Raw genomic sequence first — 21,205 nt, forward strand, 5'->3', positions numbered from 1 at the left:
ATTTAAGAATACAGTTTAGATATCTAGCATCCATGCATTCGGGTACATTACTCATGAAAAAAGTTATACAGAGAGTTCGTGGCAGAAAGCAAAATATATCAATGAGTGAAGATTGTCCCTCAGTAATTGAGAATTTAGGATAGGTTTTCCATTTAGAGAATAAACAGTCCGTCAGGAAAGTATTTGAGTTACTTTCCCAACTGCGCTTCTCATCGGCACGCCAGCTTATTCCTCCTGATATTGCCAATGTCCGGTGATGTGTTCTATGGAGATGTCCCTCGATCACCTGATGGCATCTGACACCATGAGTTGCTGCATCAGCCGAGCGTAGCGTTGACCAGCTCCACATTCTCTCAGCACTCATTCATTACCGGGGTCTCATGCGCTCATGGCTCCGATGATCAGCGCGAGAGTTTGGACCTTGTCGCCCGTAGCTCTCAGGGTGTCGGCCAGAGGGGTATATTTCTCCAGCGTCATGGAAAGCCGGGGTCCTGTTTTCAAAGGGCACTGTGACTTTAATATTACTTTTTCAGTTGAGCAATTGCTAACATTGACCCAGGGAAGTGGAAAGAAAGGCTGGCTGTGGGATTGCACATTGTTTTTGAGACACTGAATATTGAAATGTAATCCTCCAATGAGAAAATGCTTGATAAACTGCATGTAGTAAGACTGCAGTCTCATGAAACTGAAATTCACACATTTTGACATTTTAGATCCTTAACCTCAGGGCCTTAATCTGTACTGCTTTACAGAATGCCTTTTTGTTAAAGGGCTGGACAGTGGCTTGTGACAGGGTGGCAGTATTTGCCCCCCACTAGCAAGCATTGCTAATGCTAGGAAAGAGTTAAGTGGGTCCTGATGACTCATTGGGTCCTGTCTAGATTCTAAAAAGGGGTGGTGTATTTAGTAAACATTAGCTAACACATGTTAACCAAACAAGTTAAACACTTTTGTCTACACTATGTGTTAAGTGGTGTGTGATTAACAAGTGTTAGCTAACATGTTTGGTAAACACACACCTCATTCTTCTAGATATAGAGGCAGGAAGCCTCAATGGGATGCAAGGGAGATGGGAGTGGCTTAGTCTCTAGGTGAGATTTTTGCAGGAGTTTTAGGAGAGCCAAGCCTGGGGAAAATGCTTGAGGTGTTTTTTTTTTTTAAATCCATACATGTTTTTGTTAATAAAGCCAATGCCCATCAAGAGGAGGACCTAGAAGCTTTCTGTCCCCTAACCCTGTGGGCAGGGGCGGAGACAAGCTAGGGCACAGCTCCCCTCCCCCAATAATCAGCAGGGGCACAGAACTCCTCCAGCGCTGGGGCTGCAGGGGGAGAGTGAGCTCCTCAGGCCCTGGGGGGGGGACAGCTCCTTCAACCCTGGGGTGAGGGGACACCTGTCCCCCAATTTTCATACCGGAGGTCTGCTCGCAGTGCACGCCTAAGCATGACCTGTTAGCTGCAGCGCTGGGCAGCCAGATCCCCTCCTCCAGGAGCCAGTGTTTTCTGGAGCTCACCCACCCCACCCCTTCTCTGCCTCCACCAATCAGCAGCTGACATGAGAGAGAGACAATCCTCCTAACCAATAGTAGTGGGGAAGTGAGCAGAGCCTCTGGGTGTGGGGCAGGCAAAGAAGGGATCAGTTGAGGGGAAGGTGGTGGGGGGAGCAGAGTACCCCATGGCAGGGGTAGGTAGGAGGGAGAAGCACAAGTGCCCCAATAGGGCCCCAGTGGAAGAGTGAGCTCCTCCAACCCCAGGGGAGCACAGAATGTGCTCCCCCAAAGGGGTCATTTTTATTTCTGCACACCCCTGCCCTGTGCTATAGGAGAACGTCTCCGTTTGTGACCTTTACTCCGCTTAGAGGGATGACAAGCAGAAGAGAAGGCCTAAGAGTCAGGAGAGGAACATCTATGCTCTTCCGCTCAGGGGGCTCTAAGATGGCTGCTGAAAAGACAGGCCAGAAGCGTGTTCTAAAATGGCTTCCTGGCTGCAGCACATGAGCTCCTGACACCAAAATGGCTGCCGTGACCTCGCTACAAAAGGAGGAAGGGGCAGAGGCAGGAAACTGATTTCTCTGTGCCGCCAACAGTTTGGGACTCCTAAGAAACTGAGGGGGTGTCCTGGCCACAGCATACCCGCTGGCAGGAAGACGGGGTCCTAAAAAACACACGTATTGCCCCATCATGATGCTTTGGCAGATGGAAGGGAGGCAGGAAGGTGACTGGGGCCCTGCTGAAAAGACAGGCCAGAAGCGTGTTCTAAAATGGGGCAAGCTGGTTCTGTTGATTGGAGCCTCCTTCGTGCACCTTCCTGGGGTGCAATACCCAGCAATGGGGGCCTGGTCTGCATCAGTGACTATGGATGGCACCCTGTTCTCCCGCCCTTCCTTCAGCAGCTTGACTTACTGGGTCCCTTGTTTGCTAGCAGCTGCCAATGTGCTGTCCTAGGGGGCAGGCTGCTACTTTTGGCTGTGCTACGGCCTACATTCTAGCTGTGATAGGACCAAGGTTGATGGAGCGAAAGGAACATTTTTCTCCTTTGATGCATTTGGCCAAGAGTGTTGAGCACAGGATACAGACCTGCCCTTCCCCTTCTTTTATACTTTCTCAGCCATTATCAGGGCTAATTGGAGGGGATCACTTGATTTAAGCCCTCACAATTGCGCAGAGCTCTGTGAGGTAATTTTAACAGACCTTAAAAAACCAGTAACCCCCACGCAAAAGAGGAGTGCTGAGTTAAAAAAAAAAATCACAAAATTAACCAGGTTATGCACAGAGGACCTGACTCTTAAGCCTGCTGCGCCTTTGGAGGCAGAGAAAATTCTGGAGGAGCTCTTCAGTGTGAGGAGTTATCTGGTGAGCCAGCCCAGCCAACCAAAACACCTGCCTCTTACAGCATAAAGACTGAAGATCCCAACACTACTGAATTTATGGATCCATCCCCCAGCGCGAGAACCTCCTTGTTTGGCCAGTACTAGGGAGTACAAGAGCTGCAACCGGTTAGAGGGAAATGGAGAGACTTCTTGTTGCCTCTCTTCCCCCACTTTAGCACCTGTGAGGGGCTAATCACAACCTAGGACAGAATGCATCATCTGTGAATGGAATTTTAAGAAATATTCATGATTCACACTGTCTTCAGCACCTAGAAATTCAGGTGATGTGATTTGTAAGTAGATTAGCTAAGACTTCAGTCTCAAAGTCTAATTATGAGAGACACAAGGTGGGTGGGATAATATCTTACTGGACCAACTTCTGTCTATGAGAGAGAAGTTTGTGAGACAAGCTTTTGAGCTTACAGAGAAAGAGCTGGCCTATTATACCCGCCACCTAGGCACAGCAGTGAGTCTGAACCCAGATCAACTGACTCTAGCTTGCACTATGGGGCTAAAAATAGCATTGTAGACGTTCCCACATGGGCACTGAAACCTGGTCACAGAGCCTGAGCTCCTGCCCAAGCGGGAACGTCTACACTGCCACTCATAGCATGAGCCCAAGTCAGTTAACCTGGGCTCTGAGACTCGCTGCTTTGTGGACCCTGGTTTGGTTCATTCCCTTCCGACTCCCCTTAAAAGGCCACTGTGACAGTGCCCACTGTCCACACAGCTTAACTTCTGATCAGGCCTTGTTTCCAGCTCTCTTTCTACATAATGGGGCTTAATTGCTCCTTCCATTTAGCCTGAAAGAAGGGTGTGTAGCACACCCATGGGATTTAACCAGGTCTGTGATTGTCTCTAGATCAAAGACCTGCTTGATGACTGTCAACATCTTCCAGCATAACAATATAATAAACATATGCCACTTTACAGAACAAAGATGTGGTCCTTGCCTAGAAGAGAAGACATATTTTGCAATAAGGCACTAAACTATATTAATGTATCCATAACTATCATAATTTTTGAGGCATCGAATGCCTAATTTTACATTGTTGTAAGCAGTATTCTTGTAGCCGTGTCGGTCTCTAATATCCTGAGAGACAAGGTGGGTGGGGTAATATCTTATTGGACCAACTTCTGTTGGTGAGAGACCACCTTTTGAGCTTACACAGAGCTTTCTCTGTAAGCTCAAAAGCTTGTCTCACAAACTTCTCTCTCATCAATATATTTGAAAATGTAGAAAACATCCAAAATTATTTAAATAAATGGTATTCTGTTATTCTTTAACAATGATTTTTTTTTTTTTTTTTTTAATTCCTTGACAGCCCTACTAGGAACAGGACTGACTAGGTTTGAAACTGTGAGTCATGTTTTAAGGGGTTTGGGGTTTTTTAGTCCCTTTCTCAGATGTTATACAAGATATTACTCTCCATATATGGGGTGCAGTACCTCAATTATATAGCACTCCCAAAAGTTCTATGATAAGCCTCTACCTAGACCAAGTGGACTACCCTATAACCTCACCACCTTAAAAAAAATAAGTCTCTCTCGTGACCTATACAGGAAATATCTAGTAATTAGCCACTGAGAAAGCTGCCTGTAAGTTTCCACCTGAGGAAGACTCTGATAGAGAACATCCACATATAAGCTTCATAGTGTGTTTGAAGACCTAAAGAGTTCATATCTATTATTAGACACCACTTAAGGAAGAGAGGTCAAAATAAGCTTCCTTACCTTAATTTTATTTTCTCCAAATGGGAACTGCTGCTCAGTCAGGCCAGTACCAATGGGCTATTCACCTTCATAGCACGTTTTGGAAATATATGTGACATCCCTCTGGTCTTTTGGCCCCTCTCAAGTGTGCTGCCATCCCCCTTTTTGGCATAATTGAGGTAATGGAGACTTAACCCAGGCACACTGCCATAGCTGAGGAGACTAAGAACTGTGCTAGAAAACTATTCCCAGAAAGATAAAGTTGTCCAATCAGGAGGAAGAGAAACCTTTTCTAATAAACTAAAATACCTACCAGACTGTTCTCTCCCCCTGGCCATCCAATCCCAAACAAGGAATGTTATTCACATGCCCTTTCAAAACTGAGGGACTTGACCCATTAGATTAATCCCCTTGGGAAGGAAAAAAGGGGGAGGGATTGGCTCTCTTTAAAAAAAAAAAGAACAAAAATTCAGGATTATTAAAGTATCAAAAAATGTTTTTCCAGGAATTGCAGGAGCACTTGCACCTGAGCTAGAATCCACAATTTTAGGGACTGATGTAGCTTCCTTTTCTAGATGGCTGGTCCTTTGAAAGCTATGTTTCTTGATGTTTGGATTTGCCCCCACTTTAGGCAGAGTCACCTTTCAAAAAGGTCTTACACTACACAATCACATACAATTTAGGCTCCTTGTAAGAGTAATTCCTAAGGGGTAGCTTGGATTCAAGCCCTGATATGCTTATCTCCCTTAAAGATTTGACTGCTGTGGGGGTGGGGAGAAAGTCCAGGACAGACTGGGGCCAATGTCCACTGGGAAGAAGCAGTATCACCAACAGACTGCTTGTATGACCACTCTAACGCATAGAACACAGCATCCTCAGGGACTACAACTTATTGGGACAGAATAAGCTAGGTCAAAACTAGGTGGTTGAAGAGGGGCCCTGGCAGGGAGAAATAAATAGCTCTTTGTCATTGTTCTGTTATAAAACCACATTCACCATGTTAGGATTGAAGGGGGTGGAAAACAGATTTGTCAGGCATTGTCTACACTACAAGGGAAATTCGATCTAAGCTACACTATTCACGTAACTCAAATCAACGTAGCTTGGATCTACTTACTGTGGGGTCCACACTACTACTCTCCCATTGACTCCCCTACTCTTCTCAAACCAGTGGAGTACAGGAGACAGGAGAGCAATCTGCAGTCGATTTAGTGACTTCACTAGACCCACTAAATCGACCACCGATGCATCGATTGCTGCTCATTGATCCCCCAGTAAGTGTAGACAAGCCCTCTGTGTCTTTTCTTTCAGGCAGAAGGGCTCTCAAAAGGGAAAGAATGCTGGTGTGAAGTTCCTCCTCTGAGCATGAGGCAAACAGAGCAATTATTGTGACTAACAGTGGGGTTCCCCCTACACCATATGAATTTGCTGATGTTCCTGAGGCAGACAGTGAAAATGATAGAAAGCTTTTGCAAATTAGCTGGGGCTTTTTTAAAACTATTTTGAGCCCAAAGACACGCAAGCTTTGGGAACCAGAGTCCTAACCCACACACAAGCATAACTAAAGTTCCCCCACTTCTCTCTGCTGACTATGTGACAGTTAGTTGGAATACAGGGAGTGAAAGAGTAACTGGGCTATGAAACGAGCATGATGCATAGGGCACAGACACTAAAGCCCTCCTTGAAACTCCCTGGCAATTACAAATGGTTGCAGTGTGGGGCCCCAGAAAAGTTTTTCTCCCCTTACCTCAACTTGCTTGCAGGCTTGGTGGTATGATGCAGGTTCTTGTGGTAGCAGACAGACAGTGTTGGTTTCCCAAGGTTGACTTCCTCCTGCTTGCAATATCCTCAGAGTCCACAATGGGAGCTGCTGAATCAGTGAAGTGAGGAGCTTTAAGAATAAGATGTGCCAATTATATTTTTAAAAGCTATTCCAAGAAGTGAATTTATTTTAATAGCTTCTATAATTAAGATTTATTCAGTTTGATTATAGGAATTCCTAATTGTTCATCACCAGAGCTACGTAAGCACAACTGTGCGAAACCTCTTCTTTTTGGTAACAAGAGTCAGCATCTACTCAGGGGATCCAATACTCCGACAAAGCTGCTCAATGGATCTCCGCTTTCTCATACACAGTATATACACTGGGTGACAATGCGGATTTGTGTTTCTAGATAACAAACAGACCAATACAGAATACAATTAAATAACCTGGCCTCAAATGGCATTCTTGTTCTAATGGCAAAACTAGTTAAAGATGAAGTGCAATACATGCTTCATCCTAAGCCAGCCTCAAAAAACAAAAACAAACAAAAAAAACAAACACACCCACATTGAACAAAATAGATACCACTTCCCACGGAAGGGGGGGGGGGGGAAGAGGAATATACTGTATATACTCATTCATTAGCCCGTTCGTTTATAAGCCGACCTCCCAAAATGGATAGGTAAAAATAACAAACTGTATGACCCTTTCATAAGCCCACCCTATATTTCAGGAGTTGGAAAACTTTGGCTCCCGGCCTGTCAGGGTAAGCCGCTGGCAGGTTGGAACGTTTTGTTTACTTGGGAGTGTCTGCAGGCATGGAGCCCCTCAGCTCCCTGTGGCTGCGGTTCCCCGTTCCCAGCCAATGGGAGCTGCAGGAAGTACCATTTCCCACAGCTCCCATTGGCTGGGAACGGCGAACCGCAGCCACAGGGAGCTGAGGGGCTCCATGCCTGCAGACACTCCCAAGTAAACAAAAACTACAATGTTTTAGATCAGGGATTAGCAACCTTTGGCTTGCTGCCCGCCAGGGTAAGCACCCTGGCGGGCCAGGCCGGTTTCTTTACCTGCCGTGTCTGCAGGTTCAGCCGATCGCGGCTCCCAGTGGCCGCGGTTCACCGCTCCAGGCCAATGGGGGCAGCAGGAAGCGGTGGCCAGCGTGCCAAAGGTTGCCGATCCCTGTATTAGATATTCAATTCAATGATTCCATAGAGTTTAAAATCATCAAATTTTGGTGTAGACCCGTTTTTAAGCCGACCCCGCTCTCTGATGCGTCACTTTTTTACCAAAAATATTCGGCTTATGAACAAGTATATATGGTACCTTCTTTAGTGGAGATGCTCAGACGCCATGCATTCTGTATTAAAATACAGATAAAATTTGCTTAGATAACACTAGACTAAGTTGTTTTTCTCCCCTTTCAAAAACAAAATGCCACATTTATGCAACTACAATGATGATCAGTTCCTGCAGAAAGTTGCTAATAGAAGTTAACTATGAACTATTTGCCACTGCCTCCCAAAAATGTAGCCATGTGCGGGAAAAAACCAAAAAACCAAACTAGTATTGCCTTAGATAGTCCAACGCACATTTTTAAATTACCCAACCACACCACTATCTTCTACCCCTAAAAAGCCCCTGAAGCCAGAGATGCAGGGTCTATTTTAGGAATAAAATTGAATTAGTTGTAGATGAAAATCCTTCCTTGCTATTTGTAAAATGGCCTGTGTGTTGTGCAAGCACTTAACATTACTAGTTGAAACCAAAATCCAACAACTTGGAAAAAAGTTTTGCTACCTAATTTTTATCTTGTAAAGTTTGATGGATTATAGTCTTGTAACACAGATGCAGAGATTGATATCTACAAACATTTTACTATCAGACACAGTTTAGAACAACGTTAAACCTTTTTTTGGACATTCTTTTAAAACAATACCTATGCATTTTTTGTGCATATTCCTGTGTTTGTCACTCTTTCACTGTTTAGTACAGTACACAGATTTATTACTCGTTTGTAACAAAATGTTAGAAATCACTTCTGATTAGACCATCAAAAGAATATTGTGTACGTTAAAACTTATTGGGAATTTTCATGGTCTTTGTTCCTTGCTCCAAACATGGATCCCCGTTACTGCACCTGGTCCAAAATTGAAGGCTAGCCCAATCAAACAACAAAGGGTTCTCTCAATATTCTGGTGTCACCATTGACCCCACCCACCTTTACCTTGACTAAGAAAAGAAGCAGGCATCCACACACCTCCACTCCACCCGCCCCTTACCTTGATTAAAGAGAGAAGCACAATTAATTTAGACACGGTGTTGTTCCACTGATTGGCTGGCTGTGGGTGCTGAAAAAACTGTTTCCAACTCCATTATTCCAGTTAATAGGAGTCCAAATCACTCCCAAACCCAGGATTACTGTCATCAATTCTGACTAAAATTACCACCTTCGGTATATTATATTTTGCCACAGATTTATTACTTAATCAAAAATCATTGTAATTGAATGCAAAGTAAAGGAAACTTGAGTTTTATTTAAGCTTCCAATTTCTGGGAGGTTCAAGAACTATAATTATTCTGGACAAAAAAAGAAAATAGACTGTGCTTACAGATCATCTTCTGCCATACTCTTTCTTTAGGACCACTGTTTTATTGTTGTCCTTTCTATTACATGGGATGTACATATTATCAGGTGTTAATAAAAGGTCAGTGCCTGTACAATACATTCTACAACTGAGCACCACTTTCCGTAACTGAACAGGCAAAGAGAAATTACACTGAACATCAGCATCTGGCAGTATTTTTCCAAAAAAAGTGACTAAAATGGGTTTAAATTGATTAACACTATTAAATCACATCTAATATTTGATACTACATGATTTCATTACAGCTATACGATACAATTATACAAAAATGTGTTAACATCAAAGAATACAACCAAAATTAAGATAGCAAACAAAACCTATATAACTTTTTTCTTTACAGGAAAATACTTTTGAAGTATGCATGTAACTGCCCATTCTTTTAAAGAAAATCTACTGCAAGCAAAGTTATCAACCTCCAGAAAAATCACACATAGCATTACTAAGCATATCCCCAAAAAGTGTACAATATGCACACTTGGAAAATACAAAATTAAAAAAATTGTAAGCAACAGGTGAGCTTCATATTTATAAGAATGTGAAAAGAAGTCCAATTTTAGCACTGTTGTATAAAGAATTGTCTCTTTTTGATGCAAGTTCATCAATTGTCCCCTCCTGTTGGGAGCACACTTTACAAAACACCGTGTTCTTGAAACTGGATTACAGAGCAAGGTAGAGCATCTTAGTAACGTCATCTTAAAGTTTTTATTTATTTATTTACTACTTTATCAAAACATGTCCTTTAGGTGGGTAGGGTTCTTTTTTAAAATTCTTTCCTAGAAACAATATACAAAGGGGAGGCATATTTATTCCCATACTCCTGTAAGATGCTTTGAGAGTTCAAGAGCTTTCTTCTCGCTTACTTTCACTGGTTGTTTTTGGCCTTAGCGTGTGTTAAGATGTGAGATTTCAGGTTAGTTGATTGAGCGAACTTCTTATTACAGCCGTCAAACGGGCACACATAGGGCCTGTCGCCAGTGTGAATTCGCACATGTGTGCGTAAATTGAAGTCCAGTGAAAATCGCTTTCCACATCCTTCAAACGTGCACTGTTGAAAGGAAAGGTCATAGATTAAAAACATTCTCAACAGGAGCAACAGACACTTGGTAAGTCAGCAAAAGTTTCTTGCTTGCGTTACTGGATTCCCTTTATAAATATTAGGTCCTGATCCTGCAGTCCATTTTCCCTGAAAACTCCCAGTAGAACCAGTGAGAGCTTTGCCTGAGAAATAATTGCAGGTCTTAGCATATCAACATTGCATTCATTAGATCTTATTTAACATATGAAGTTTATTTTTTTAGTGAAAGCCTAAAGAGAAAACTGATGGCTGGTATTTTTCTCAAATAGTTGCAATGTACACAGTACACTGCTGTGAAGAAATGGGCTACAGTGCCTGCTAGCTGCCACTGGACCCAGCAGAGCACAGCTCACACATAGACACTGCTGGGGAAGGGAGAGGGAGCTAGAGAGTTCCTGGCAGCTACAGTTCCCAGCATGCCTTGAGGGAAGGAGAGGGCAGCACACAGGAAACTCCATGCAAGCCTGGGACTAAGCATCAGGCGGTTTCTCCCTCTGGATCCCTGGGCTCTGGGAGTGGGTGTCTGGGTTGGGTGGGGGTGAGGGAGAGAGGAGAGGGATTGTGGGTGTCTGGTCCCCTGGCTGGGCTCGGGGGGCAGAGCAGACAAACAGGAACTGGGTTGTCATAGGGGTTTCTTTAACTCTCAGTTAAAGAAGAAGCCCTCAGCTTTAGAATTTGGTACCCCCCCTTCCCTCCTGCTCCAAAAAGCAGCTAGACTCCATTCTACTGCAGGGACTCAAAGACTAAAATTTCCACCATGTTTTTGGGAAGAGAAGGGCACAGCACAATATGGGTTATTTGTGGGTCAGATGGGCTACTGTTCAGATAAGATATTTATTTTATGAGTTGCCATGCAGAGGAGAGATGAGACGCTAACTCATGCCTTATACAATTGTTCTTAATGTACATAAAGAGCCACAAGAGCCTGGATCAGAGTGTGTGTTTTTTTTTGCTACAAATAAAAGCAGATAAATGTATGAATAAAAACTCCACAGCCACAGGTATATTTATTTCTAGGGGGAAAAACAAAACAAAACAAAACAAAAAAAACCCACAACTTACTGAATTCAAGGCATTACCTTCTATGAAAACTATATTAAATTTAATGGCTTTTTTAAAACCAGAAGCAGTGGTAGGTTTGGAGGTTTTCTGTATTAAAGAATCTCATTTTTAGAATATCAGTTTGTATCTTGTGACAGATTACTATCTTGAAGGAACTAAACAAATTAAAATAAGATATCTTAACTGAACTGATGTGCATCAGTTATTTCTGCATGTTGTATAATTCAGAGTCTACAGTAATTTTTGAATGATATTTACCATATGAAGAAGGCTGGGGACCTCTGGTGGCAGGAGCTCAAGTGTCTCCTACATTGTCGTAGCATCAGAGGATATTCAGTGGGTAGAGTTCATGGCTTTAATTTTAAGTTGATTAACACTCAACTTGAAAGTTAAGCATTCTGATTAGCCAATGATGCATCAAACAGCACAAGAAAAAAAAAAGTGTCTGCTGACAACATGGGGGACATTAAAAAAAAAAGGAGAGAGAATGAAACAGTTTCTCCCCCCATGGGGAGTATCCCCACTGCAGATTTTAACAAAGATATTCAGGCAGTTTGTTTACAAATGTGTTACAAAAACAGCCTCTAAAGAAAACAAAAATCCACACAATTAATACATTGTGACCCAGCTTTGCAGTCTTAATCTGCCAAGCTACATAGTATGACTCTTAATAGTGGAAGACATTCCATTTACACAGCCTAATGAGCATAACCTGAGGCCTTGTTTACACTGGTAAAATACATCATGTTGAAAAAGAGGAAGCAATGAGAGTTTCCTCAAATATGGTATTCAAAGTCTAATTTTCTTGCAAGTTTTCCAAAAATCTTAAAGTAGGCTAGAATGATGGTTACATTTAAATGTGCTGATTGATGTGTGTGCTACAATGCACTCCACTTCCAAAATATACCTGGAAATAAACAATCATAATTTTGTCTAAGCATTAATAATTAGCAAACAGAGAACTTATTCTATCTTCTCTAAGGATCTGATCCAAAGCCCTCTAAAGTCAATGGAAAGGCTGATATTAGTATCAGACTTTGGATCATGTCTTGATTTTCCATGTCAAGTCACCACGTGCAATTTTATTTTGAGACAAGGTGCTTCCTTGCCTCAACTGGCAGGGAAGCAGGGTAAGCACAGTCTCTCTCGCGCCCCACCCCCCCCTTTCTTTTTTTAAATTAAAACTGGAATACTCTGCATGTCTCGAAAGTGGCCATACCTGAAAGGGCTTCTCTCCAGTATGAACTAGCTGATGTCGCTTTAGTTTGGAACTCTCCACAAAGGCCTTGCCACATTCTGCACATACGTGTACTCGAGGACCATGAGTGTGCAGATGCTTCCTCATAGCAGAGTTGTCCCTGAACATTTTTGTGCAGCCCTTAAAGAGAATAATAAAAAACTTAGTAAATACATAAACAAGTTCCGATAATAAAATGTCTAGCATTTTAGTAGATGAAAGTTTAGTTACCCACCCCTTCCCCCCTCCCCCTTTTCCCTGGAAAAATACCTTAAAATAGAAGCTGGCCCTGGAAAGACATACTCCCTCACATGGATACAGATTTTGCTTTGACTTAGGAGGTTAAAAATAAAACACTTTTACAGTAAAATTAATCACAAACTCTTACTATGGACAGCCAGTAAATATCAATTTAAGAAGTGTGTGTGTGTGTGGGGGGGGGAATCCAACTCCTCTACTAACCCATACATTAGTGTACTACATGCAGTCAAGTTTTATTAACACACACTGCATCTTCCCCAGAAGATTATATGCTATTAAAGCACAGGTGAACAAACTGAACAAAATTTATGGTAGTCCAAGGGCTAGCAAAAGGTAAAATGATGGTAGTCCACCGCTACCTTTGGTGGGCCCCATATTCTTTGTGCAAGTGATGTCTGGCTCTGTCCATCTCCTACTGTCCCTCTTTCTTCTTTCTTTGTCTGTTTCCCGTTCCTGACAGAGAAAGAAGCAAGAGGGTCTCCAAGACACAGCAGCTACTGAAGAAATCTATTCCATAATGCACTGAGAGCAGAATGAATCTGATGAATTGACTAGAATTACAAAGGTAACAGCTGTGTGGTTTCTAGGGAGGGGGAAGATAGATCTGGTGCTGCTGGGTCATGAAGCCTGAAGACCAACACCTGGTAGCTGCATCACAGGAAGGCAGAATACAGATCTCACTCCTGAGCAACAAGACTCTGTAACCTCAAGTAATGGGAACTCACCCCCGCTTCTTGAAGATCCTGCCTCTGCAGATTCACTTATTTTTTGAATATTGCATTTGCAGAGAGACTAAAGACAGACAAAATTAGGCTGAAGTCCTACCTAGACATAACGGTTCTTGATTGAGCTATTCCCTTTCTGCACCCCTAATCTATGAATTTCCCATTCTATCTTTACTGGTTGCTGAGATTTGGAAAATAGAGAATTATGATCATTTTTACAGAATCCTGTTGTCCCAGATATCATTTGTTCAAAATTAATGCTACCTTTAAAATTCCCAACTCTTTCACCACACATTTCTTCTATCCCCTTCCTTACTGATGAACTGTGCTCTATTCCTTCTTTGTTTGCCTGCTGCTTCTGCCACCCCCTAGGCATCCTTTTTTAATGGAATGTTTTCCAATCCCCTTGCCAACTTTAAATACCACTAAACACCAACCAATAGACAGATGAGGGACAGAAGTTAATTACTTATAAATATGACCAACTAGCTTTTTCATCAGATCTCACAGGATTTACCAAAAGTGGTCAATATCCTCCCCATTTTACAGATGGGGAAACCGAGGCAGAGGGGTGAAGTGACGTGCCCAAGGTCACCCAGCAGGCCAGTGACAGAACTAGGAGTAGAGCCAGTGTCTCTTGAATCCCTCCCCCAACACTACCAGGCAGCCTCCCCTTCTATACCGCTGAGCAAGCCCAGACTCTCTGTAATCATTCTGAAAAAGCACCTCTTTACAAATCTAGTCTACAAAAGGATGACGACTAGCTACAATGTTAATAATCTAGAGGCTTCATATTTCATACATAAGCCATTACATCAGAAATAACAAGCCAAATGGATTATGAAAAAGTCCCCTAATACCTCTTTGGCTAACTACCATGCATAGGGCCCTATGAAATCCGCATTAATGAGAACATGGACAGAATCAAAGAATCAAAACATTAATGCGGAATTCTGCTCTCCCCAGCATTTGGACCGCAGGGGCACACAATCTAAGAGTCAAGCCTTCTGATCTGCTGTGCACAGCCGGCCCGGGGGTTGGGGCTGATGTTGGGGTGTCTCCTTCCTCCCGCTGGTGTGCCCAGTCTCCACTGAGCCACATGGGAGAACAGGGGGGCACCTGTCTGTACACCAGCCTCTGGCTCAGGAGTGATTGCTACAGCTGCCGTCTAAACAAGTGTTCAGGCTGGTGAGTTGCTCTGCTTAAAGAGAGACTGTGCCGACACTCCCCCAACAGTTTTGTGAACTTCTTGTGTTACTGTTCAGCAATGGCAGTTTGGTCGTATTACCAAATGCTACTTTAAAAAGCAATTTAAAAATGTATTACTTTTAGCTTATACTGTATATCTGCCAGATGTTTTGTTTAGATTGTAGAATTATTATATTTTTTTTGGTAAAATCAATTTTTCCCATTGCAATCCAATTCTGAACATTTTAATACATTTACAGTAAGGCTACTTAATTGTTGCCAATGTATCAAACAATTTTGATGTAAAAGACCATAAAGGTGGAATTATTTTAAAAATAGAAAAAAACAAAATTAAAATAAATCCAAAAATCCATAATAAAACTGATTTCATAGGGCCCTACATACACAGAAGATCCAACCAGATGACTCTCTTAGTCACTCATACCAAAAAAATTACCTCTTCTATCCAGCATAAAGGATGGGGCAATGGATTTGTGGGATCAAAACTGCATTTCATGGTAAAGACAGACATGCTTCTTACAAATTCAACCCAGCTAAATTAACTGAGCTACCAGGGCTTCCCAGTTGAATAAACGTAAGATGGGAATACAGATGAACTCAGCTGTCAAAGGTCCCTCAAAGGATGTCAGAAACTTTCATAAATTCTTAAGTTTTGTTAACGAGTTTCAGATCCCATATGAATTTTTAAGTGTACATGAAAATAACTCAGAACTGGTAGTACCATACAACTGCATGGAGTACAAGTTTGAAAACAGCAACTGATTGAGTGATCCACCTTCCAATCTGCAATTGTGCAGGCTTCCTCTTTGGGAGTTACTTCTGCCAAACTGGCAATAACTGTATCTGAATATGTCTTAAGTTCTGAAAAACCAAGGAGCCACCACTTCTAAATAAAAAAGTTTTCCCCACAGGCTTCACAATCCCTTTGACTAACAGGCTTCAAGATTTCCTTGTCTTTATTCAAAAGTTAAACTTCACAAATGGGTGGCATGAAAAAACTATTTATATTGATTTTAAAATCCCAACTACTCAGTGGAAAGGAGAAGGAAAGTCTTAATAGGTATTTCTTGGTTACACAGAAGTAACAAAGTTGTCCTAAGAGTTACCTCTACACTGAAAGGAACTTTTTGGGAGTGGAAGAGAAGCAATAAGGAAGCATTACTTTTCTTCTCCCACTTAACGTAGACAATGTAATGGTTTATCAGAAGTATAAAGTTGTGAAGAACAAACATCTCTCCTCAGAGGAATAATAATTTAACTCTGGGTCTCCAAGTACAACTTTAAGGAAAGGTGAACCTACATCCTGAAAAATATAGAGCCCCTGAATAGGAGCTCAATGTTCCCAGAGTAGATGCTTGGGGTCAAGGCTAGTAAGGAACAAATCTCTCTATGTTACTGATCTGTAATGTGCACTATTAAATATCTGCATAGGCAAGCATTCTTAGGCTTACCCTATCTAGAAACCAAACCCCACAACCTATAATTACTTCATATCAAGGCTGGGTACACCTAGATCTCAGGAATACACTTTGGATAGTTTTCAGAACAGGTTCATGCCATCAAATAAGTATTCTAAATTACCATGGACAAGATATTGCAACAACAGTGTATGGCAGCTACCAAAAGACAACTTACAGAAGTGCTAACCATAAGAGAAGGGACCAGAGTGCTCTCCTTTATTTAAGTAGTGACCGCAGAAAAGATCTGATGATTAAATTGTCTAGGGCAATGGTTCTCAACCAGGGGTACATGTACGTCTGGGGGTACTCAGAGGTCTTCCGGGAGTACATCAACTCATCTAGATATTTGCTTAGTTTTACAACAGGCTACATAAAAAGCACTAGTGACGTCAGTACAAACTAAAATTTCATAGACAACGATTTGTTTATACTGCTTTGTATACTATACACTGAAATGTAAGTACAATATTAATATTCCAATTGATTTTATTATATGGTAAAAATGAGAAAGTAAGCAATTTTTCAGTAATAGTGTGCTGTGACGCTTGTATTTTTGTGTCTCATTTTGTATGTTTTTAAGTGAGGTGAAACTTGGGGAGTACACAAGACAAATCAAACTCTTGAAAGTGGTACAGTAGTCTGGAAAGGTTGAGCCACTGGTCTAGGGGTTTATCTACATTGCAGCTGGGAGCCAGCCTTACAGCTTGGACAGAGACTTGTGCTAGAGGGGCCCACACTAATGTGATAGAAATAGCTGTGTGGACATTGTGGCACTGGCAGAGGCTCACACTAGCCAGACAAGCTTGGCGCAAGGGTGGGCTTGAGCTACTCCTGGGGGAATTATGCGCACAATATTTTAAAATTCTGCAGATTTTGTCAAAAAACAACACTATATAATCATGCCAGTTTCAATTATTTGGTAATTTATTTCAAAATACATGTCAAAAATTCCCCCATGAGTAGAGTGTTAAAGAAACCCCTACGACAACCCAGTTCTTCTGCACCCTTCCCTCCCAGAACCCAGCCAGGGGGCCAGACACTCACACTCCCCCTCCCCCCCAACACACACACACACACACACACACACACGCGCCCAGACACTCTCACCCTCTTACCCCCCTCCCACCCCCGAGACCAGAGGGAGAAACAGCCTGATGCTGGGTCCAAGACTTGCATGCTGCCACTTCCTTCCTTCAGGGCATGCTGACAACTGCAGCTATTGGGAACCCTCCAGTTCCCTCCTCTTCCCCCTAGCCTTGTGCTGGGTCCAGTGGCCTCTACTGGCGGCCAACATCTCTGCAGTCCATTTCTATGAGGAAAAAAAGGAAATTCTGCATGCACAACATTAATTTCTGAAAATGTCTGCACTGTGCAGTGGCACAGAATTCCCCTAAGAGAAGCTTGATCTCAGGTGCCTAGCCTGAGCCTCTGCCAGTGCCACAATGCCCACGCAGCTATTTCTAGCACAAATCTGTGTACCTGATCTGGGAGGCTAGTTCCCAGCTGCAACATACACATATCCTTGATCTTTACTGAATGAAGTTCTCCAATGAGCCTCCAAGTTCTCAATATCATGAGCCCAGGTGCGAGACAAAAGCAGTACAAAAATTTAAAGGAATATAGTTTGGGTGGAGTCTAGAGGATTAATGAGGATTTCATGTAATCAGACGGAAAATTACATTACTGGGACAAAGGGTCCTGCCATACTCCTATGATCACCTTACATGCAAACAAGGTTCCCTTTTGTTTTAGGACATTCACAGTTTGTAGGGAGAGTTGAGGAAATCTTTTAGCATCTGGAAAGGACCTAAAGAGGCAACTGTATTTAAAGTAATAGGCCTCAATATTTAGCTTTAATACAAATATTCAGCTTAGTCCTTCCCTAACAGAAAAAAAGTGAGCCACCCAAAATTCAGTTCCACAAGTGACTGACCACTGAAATGCTTTAAGTTCTGAGAGTTTCACTTACTTTGTGAGGACATGCTATCGTTCTTGGAGCATCATCTTCTTTAATTTTTCGTGGCTTCATTCTTACAAAAACAAAACAAGAAAACACTGGTAAGTGTGCAGAAGCAACCTTCCTAAAACTCAGAGTCCTGTGGCACCTTTAAGACTAACAGATGTATTGGAGCATAAGCTTTTGTGGGTGAATGCCCACTTCGTCGGAAACTGTTTGCTTTAATATTAAAAAAAATCCTGCAAGTTACATACACATCGACTGCACTTGGAGTTTAATGCTGTAGGGAGGTTATATATATATATATATATAAAATACAGTAACAGTATATTTTTGCATTTTGGAAAAGCAGTTTAGTCCAGACAACACAAACTTTAAAATCTGAAGATCTTTACATAAGTATCTTTCAGGTACAGAACACTGTACTTTTAAAGTAAGACTGTCAATTAATCGCAGTTAACAAGCGACTAACAAAACTAGATTAAAAAATAGTTGCTATTAATCGCAGTTTTAAACGCAATGTTAAACAGAATACCGATTTAAATTTATTATAAATATTTTTGGATGTTTTTCTACATTTCCAAATATCCGGATTTCAATTACAACATGAACACGAAGTGTACAATGCTCACTTTATTTTTTATTACAAATATTTGCACTGTAAAAAAGATAAAAAGAAATAGTATGAGGTGAACTGAAAAATACAAGTACTGTAGTGCAATCTCTATAGTGAAAGTGCAGAGAGCACAGGACCTGTACTGATAGAGAGATGTTTCCACTAGGAATCCAAAGTTTCTTGTGGGCTGGATGAATATCTGAAAATAGGCATCTTGCAGATTGAGAACCACAAAACACTCTTGAGGGATCTAATGAGGGAACTATAGAGGTCAGAGTCACCATTCTGAACTTGAAACATTGGATGAAGGGACCACTGGTATTATCTAGCCTGACCATCTGATAACAGGCCACAGAACTTCCCCAAAAATCATTCCTAGCGCTTATCTTTTAGAAAAACATACAATCATGATTTTAAAAATTGCCAGTGATGGAGAATCCACCACAATTTTTGAGATTGGAAAGAAGGTGTAAATTTTTGACAGTCTGAATTGTCTAGCATCAACTTCCAGCCATTGGATCAGGTTATATTTTTCTCTGCTAGATTGAAGAGGCCAATATTAAATATTTGTCCCCTTAGATACAGATTTGGGAGACTCTTGCCACTTAGATCTCTCTTGGACCACAGCTTCCAGAAACAATTTTGATACTGAGTGGGAATAAAAGTACTCCAAGTTCTTTGGAAGGGATGTGGAATCTCCTGTCAGCCCCCTTGGATGTAGCCAAAATGGAAGCTAGCGCATGTCGCAGGTCTTTTGTGGGCTGATCCTCATTTATAAGCAAGACGAGCCTGCCAGCAATGGAAGTGTGTAAAATGTGCAGGAATTTGAAAGGTTTCTCCTGCACCACTTCCAGAGGTGTATCTAGAGTCTCTGCCATAGATCTGATGAGGTCCTGGAATGCCTTGAAGTCATCAGCTAAAGACAACGTTAATTTACTGCTTCATTCTTCCCCTTGTAGCATTCATCACTTTCCTCCTGATACTTTGAGGCTCTAAGGCTGCACTAGCTGACTTGACTTGTTAGTTTATACTGCCTCTTTGGGCAGCAGTATCTAATCCACAAGGAGGCAGATTACTCAGGCTTGCATGAATACGGCTGCACTCCCATGGGTGTCCAGTCAAGCCAGAGCTGATATGAGTATGGATACTGGATTGAGGGACACATGGTGGTGTGTGCGTGTAAAATCAGGAAGGATATTCCCCATGAGCCCTAGGTCATATACTGCTGTCGATTACAGATCCATTTCTGACTTGCATTGTACAACCCAAAAGTAATGGAAGGAGGAGTCCCTATTGTGCCCCAGTAGGGATGCAGACAAGGAATACAAGCTTCCAAGACAGGGGTCATCCTGTCAGGAGTGCCCTGGCTCTGTTATGCTCTCCCTAAGTGGGCAGTGGGTTAATTCAGTACCAGAGATATCTTCTTGACCTGCTATACCAACAACTTGGTAGCTGATGCTTTTCCTTCTTCTGGTATATGGCTTTTGATGACACAAACAATGAATTAGATTCTAGCATGGGTATGAGATGTAGCCACTCTGTTAAGTGCATCCACCCACCATCAATATGATAAAGAGGGCATTCTTTAACCAAATAGCACACAGTTCTTGAGCTCCACAGGAGCAGGACAGGAAGCTCAGGAAGACCCAATGATAAAGATGCAAGTAAAACGGACCGTGACCACAATACATCCCATTGTAACAAAGAAGGATCTTTTGGTTCATATGGTTATTCTGAAAGTCTTGAGAGAGCTAATCCTGAGAGCCTAGGAAACATAGAACTGAGTTGTCTAACTGCCAAGAAATGTGCCACTGCTCCAAAATATAGTTCCACACTACCTGTTGCCACTGTTCCTTAGAAAGGTTGTCTGATGGGGTCAACTATTTCAGAAAACACTTTAGCAAGTGTTTCTGATATGGCTTTTATGAAGTAAGCCGTCTTGATAGTTGGCTGCGCACAGTAATGCGGCCAGGGCCTTGCCTTATGCCCAATTACTGGGGAAGCAATGCCAACCAGGATTGGAATGTTGGAAGTTGGAGTTGTCTGGGTTGTACCATTGATGATATGCAGGACCGAATTGATCACCGAGTCCAACTTGTCACAATGATAGCTGGAGCCCTAAGATGCTTCACAGCATTAAGCAGGTGCAATCATTAGGGAACTGGTAGCTGTCCGTAAGGTGGCAACACTAATGCCCATGAGTTGCCAGCAAGTTTGCAACTCAACTGGATTTTGCAGGTCTTCTTGATGTGTTGATGAATGGACAGAGCAGTCAAGCTTTACTGCCAAATGTAGGGTATGGCTCAAAAACGATTGGCTGATGGATAACACTGTTTTGAGTGCATTTATGTCACCACTTCAAAAAGTACTTGGCCAACATGGATTAATCATCACCAACTTCAAGCTCTCAAAGAGAGGAGACTGTGGTACTGGGCACACAGATTGGAAAAAAAAAAAAAAATCACCAGGGTACTGACCCAGTAGGTATCAATCCACTGGACACTCAGGAACACATTTGTGAGGTTACCTGAACAGGAGCCCTGGGTGATAAAGGACTGGTTCCAATAGAGATGCAGTCCATAGCTTTAGTGGTTATTGCCAAAACTCTCTTAAA

General features: G+C 42.2%; 1 protein-coding gene across 1 annotated transcript in view; it reads right to left on the minus strand.

The window, feature by feature from the left end:
- Window positions 1–8,858: 8,858 nt before the first annotated feature.
- Window positions 8,859–21,205, minus strand: part of YY1 (YY1 transcription factor) — a 37,526-nt gene continuing 25,179 nt past the window's right edge. Inside the window, exons 3-5 of the mRNA XM_065403128.1 lie at window positions 17,988–18,048; window positions 12,346–12,504; window positions 8,859–10,034 (exon numbers count right to left, since the gene is read on the minus strand). Of these exons, the coding sequence (XP_065259200.1) occupies window positions 9,852–10,034; window positions 12,346–12,504; window positions 17,988–18,048 (403 nt within the window). The 3' untranslated portion in view covers window positions 8,859–9,851. The remainder of the gene's footprint in view (window positions 10,035–12,345; window positions 12,505–17,987; window positions 18,049–21,205) is intronic.

The sequence above is a fragment of the Emys orbicularis genome, chromosome 4 (assembly GCF_028017835.1).
Source record: "Emys orbicularis isolate rEmyOrb1 chromosome 4, rEmyOrb1.hap1, whole genome shotgun sequence".
Classification (NCBI taxonomy): Eukaryota; Metazoa; Chordata; order Testudines; family Emydidae; genus Emys; species Emys orbicularis.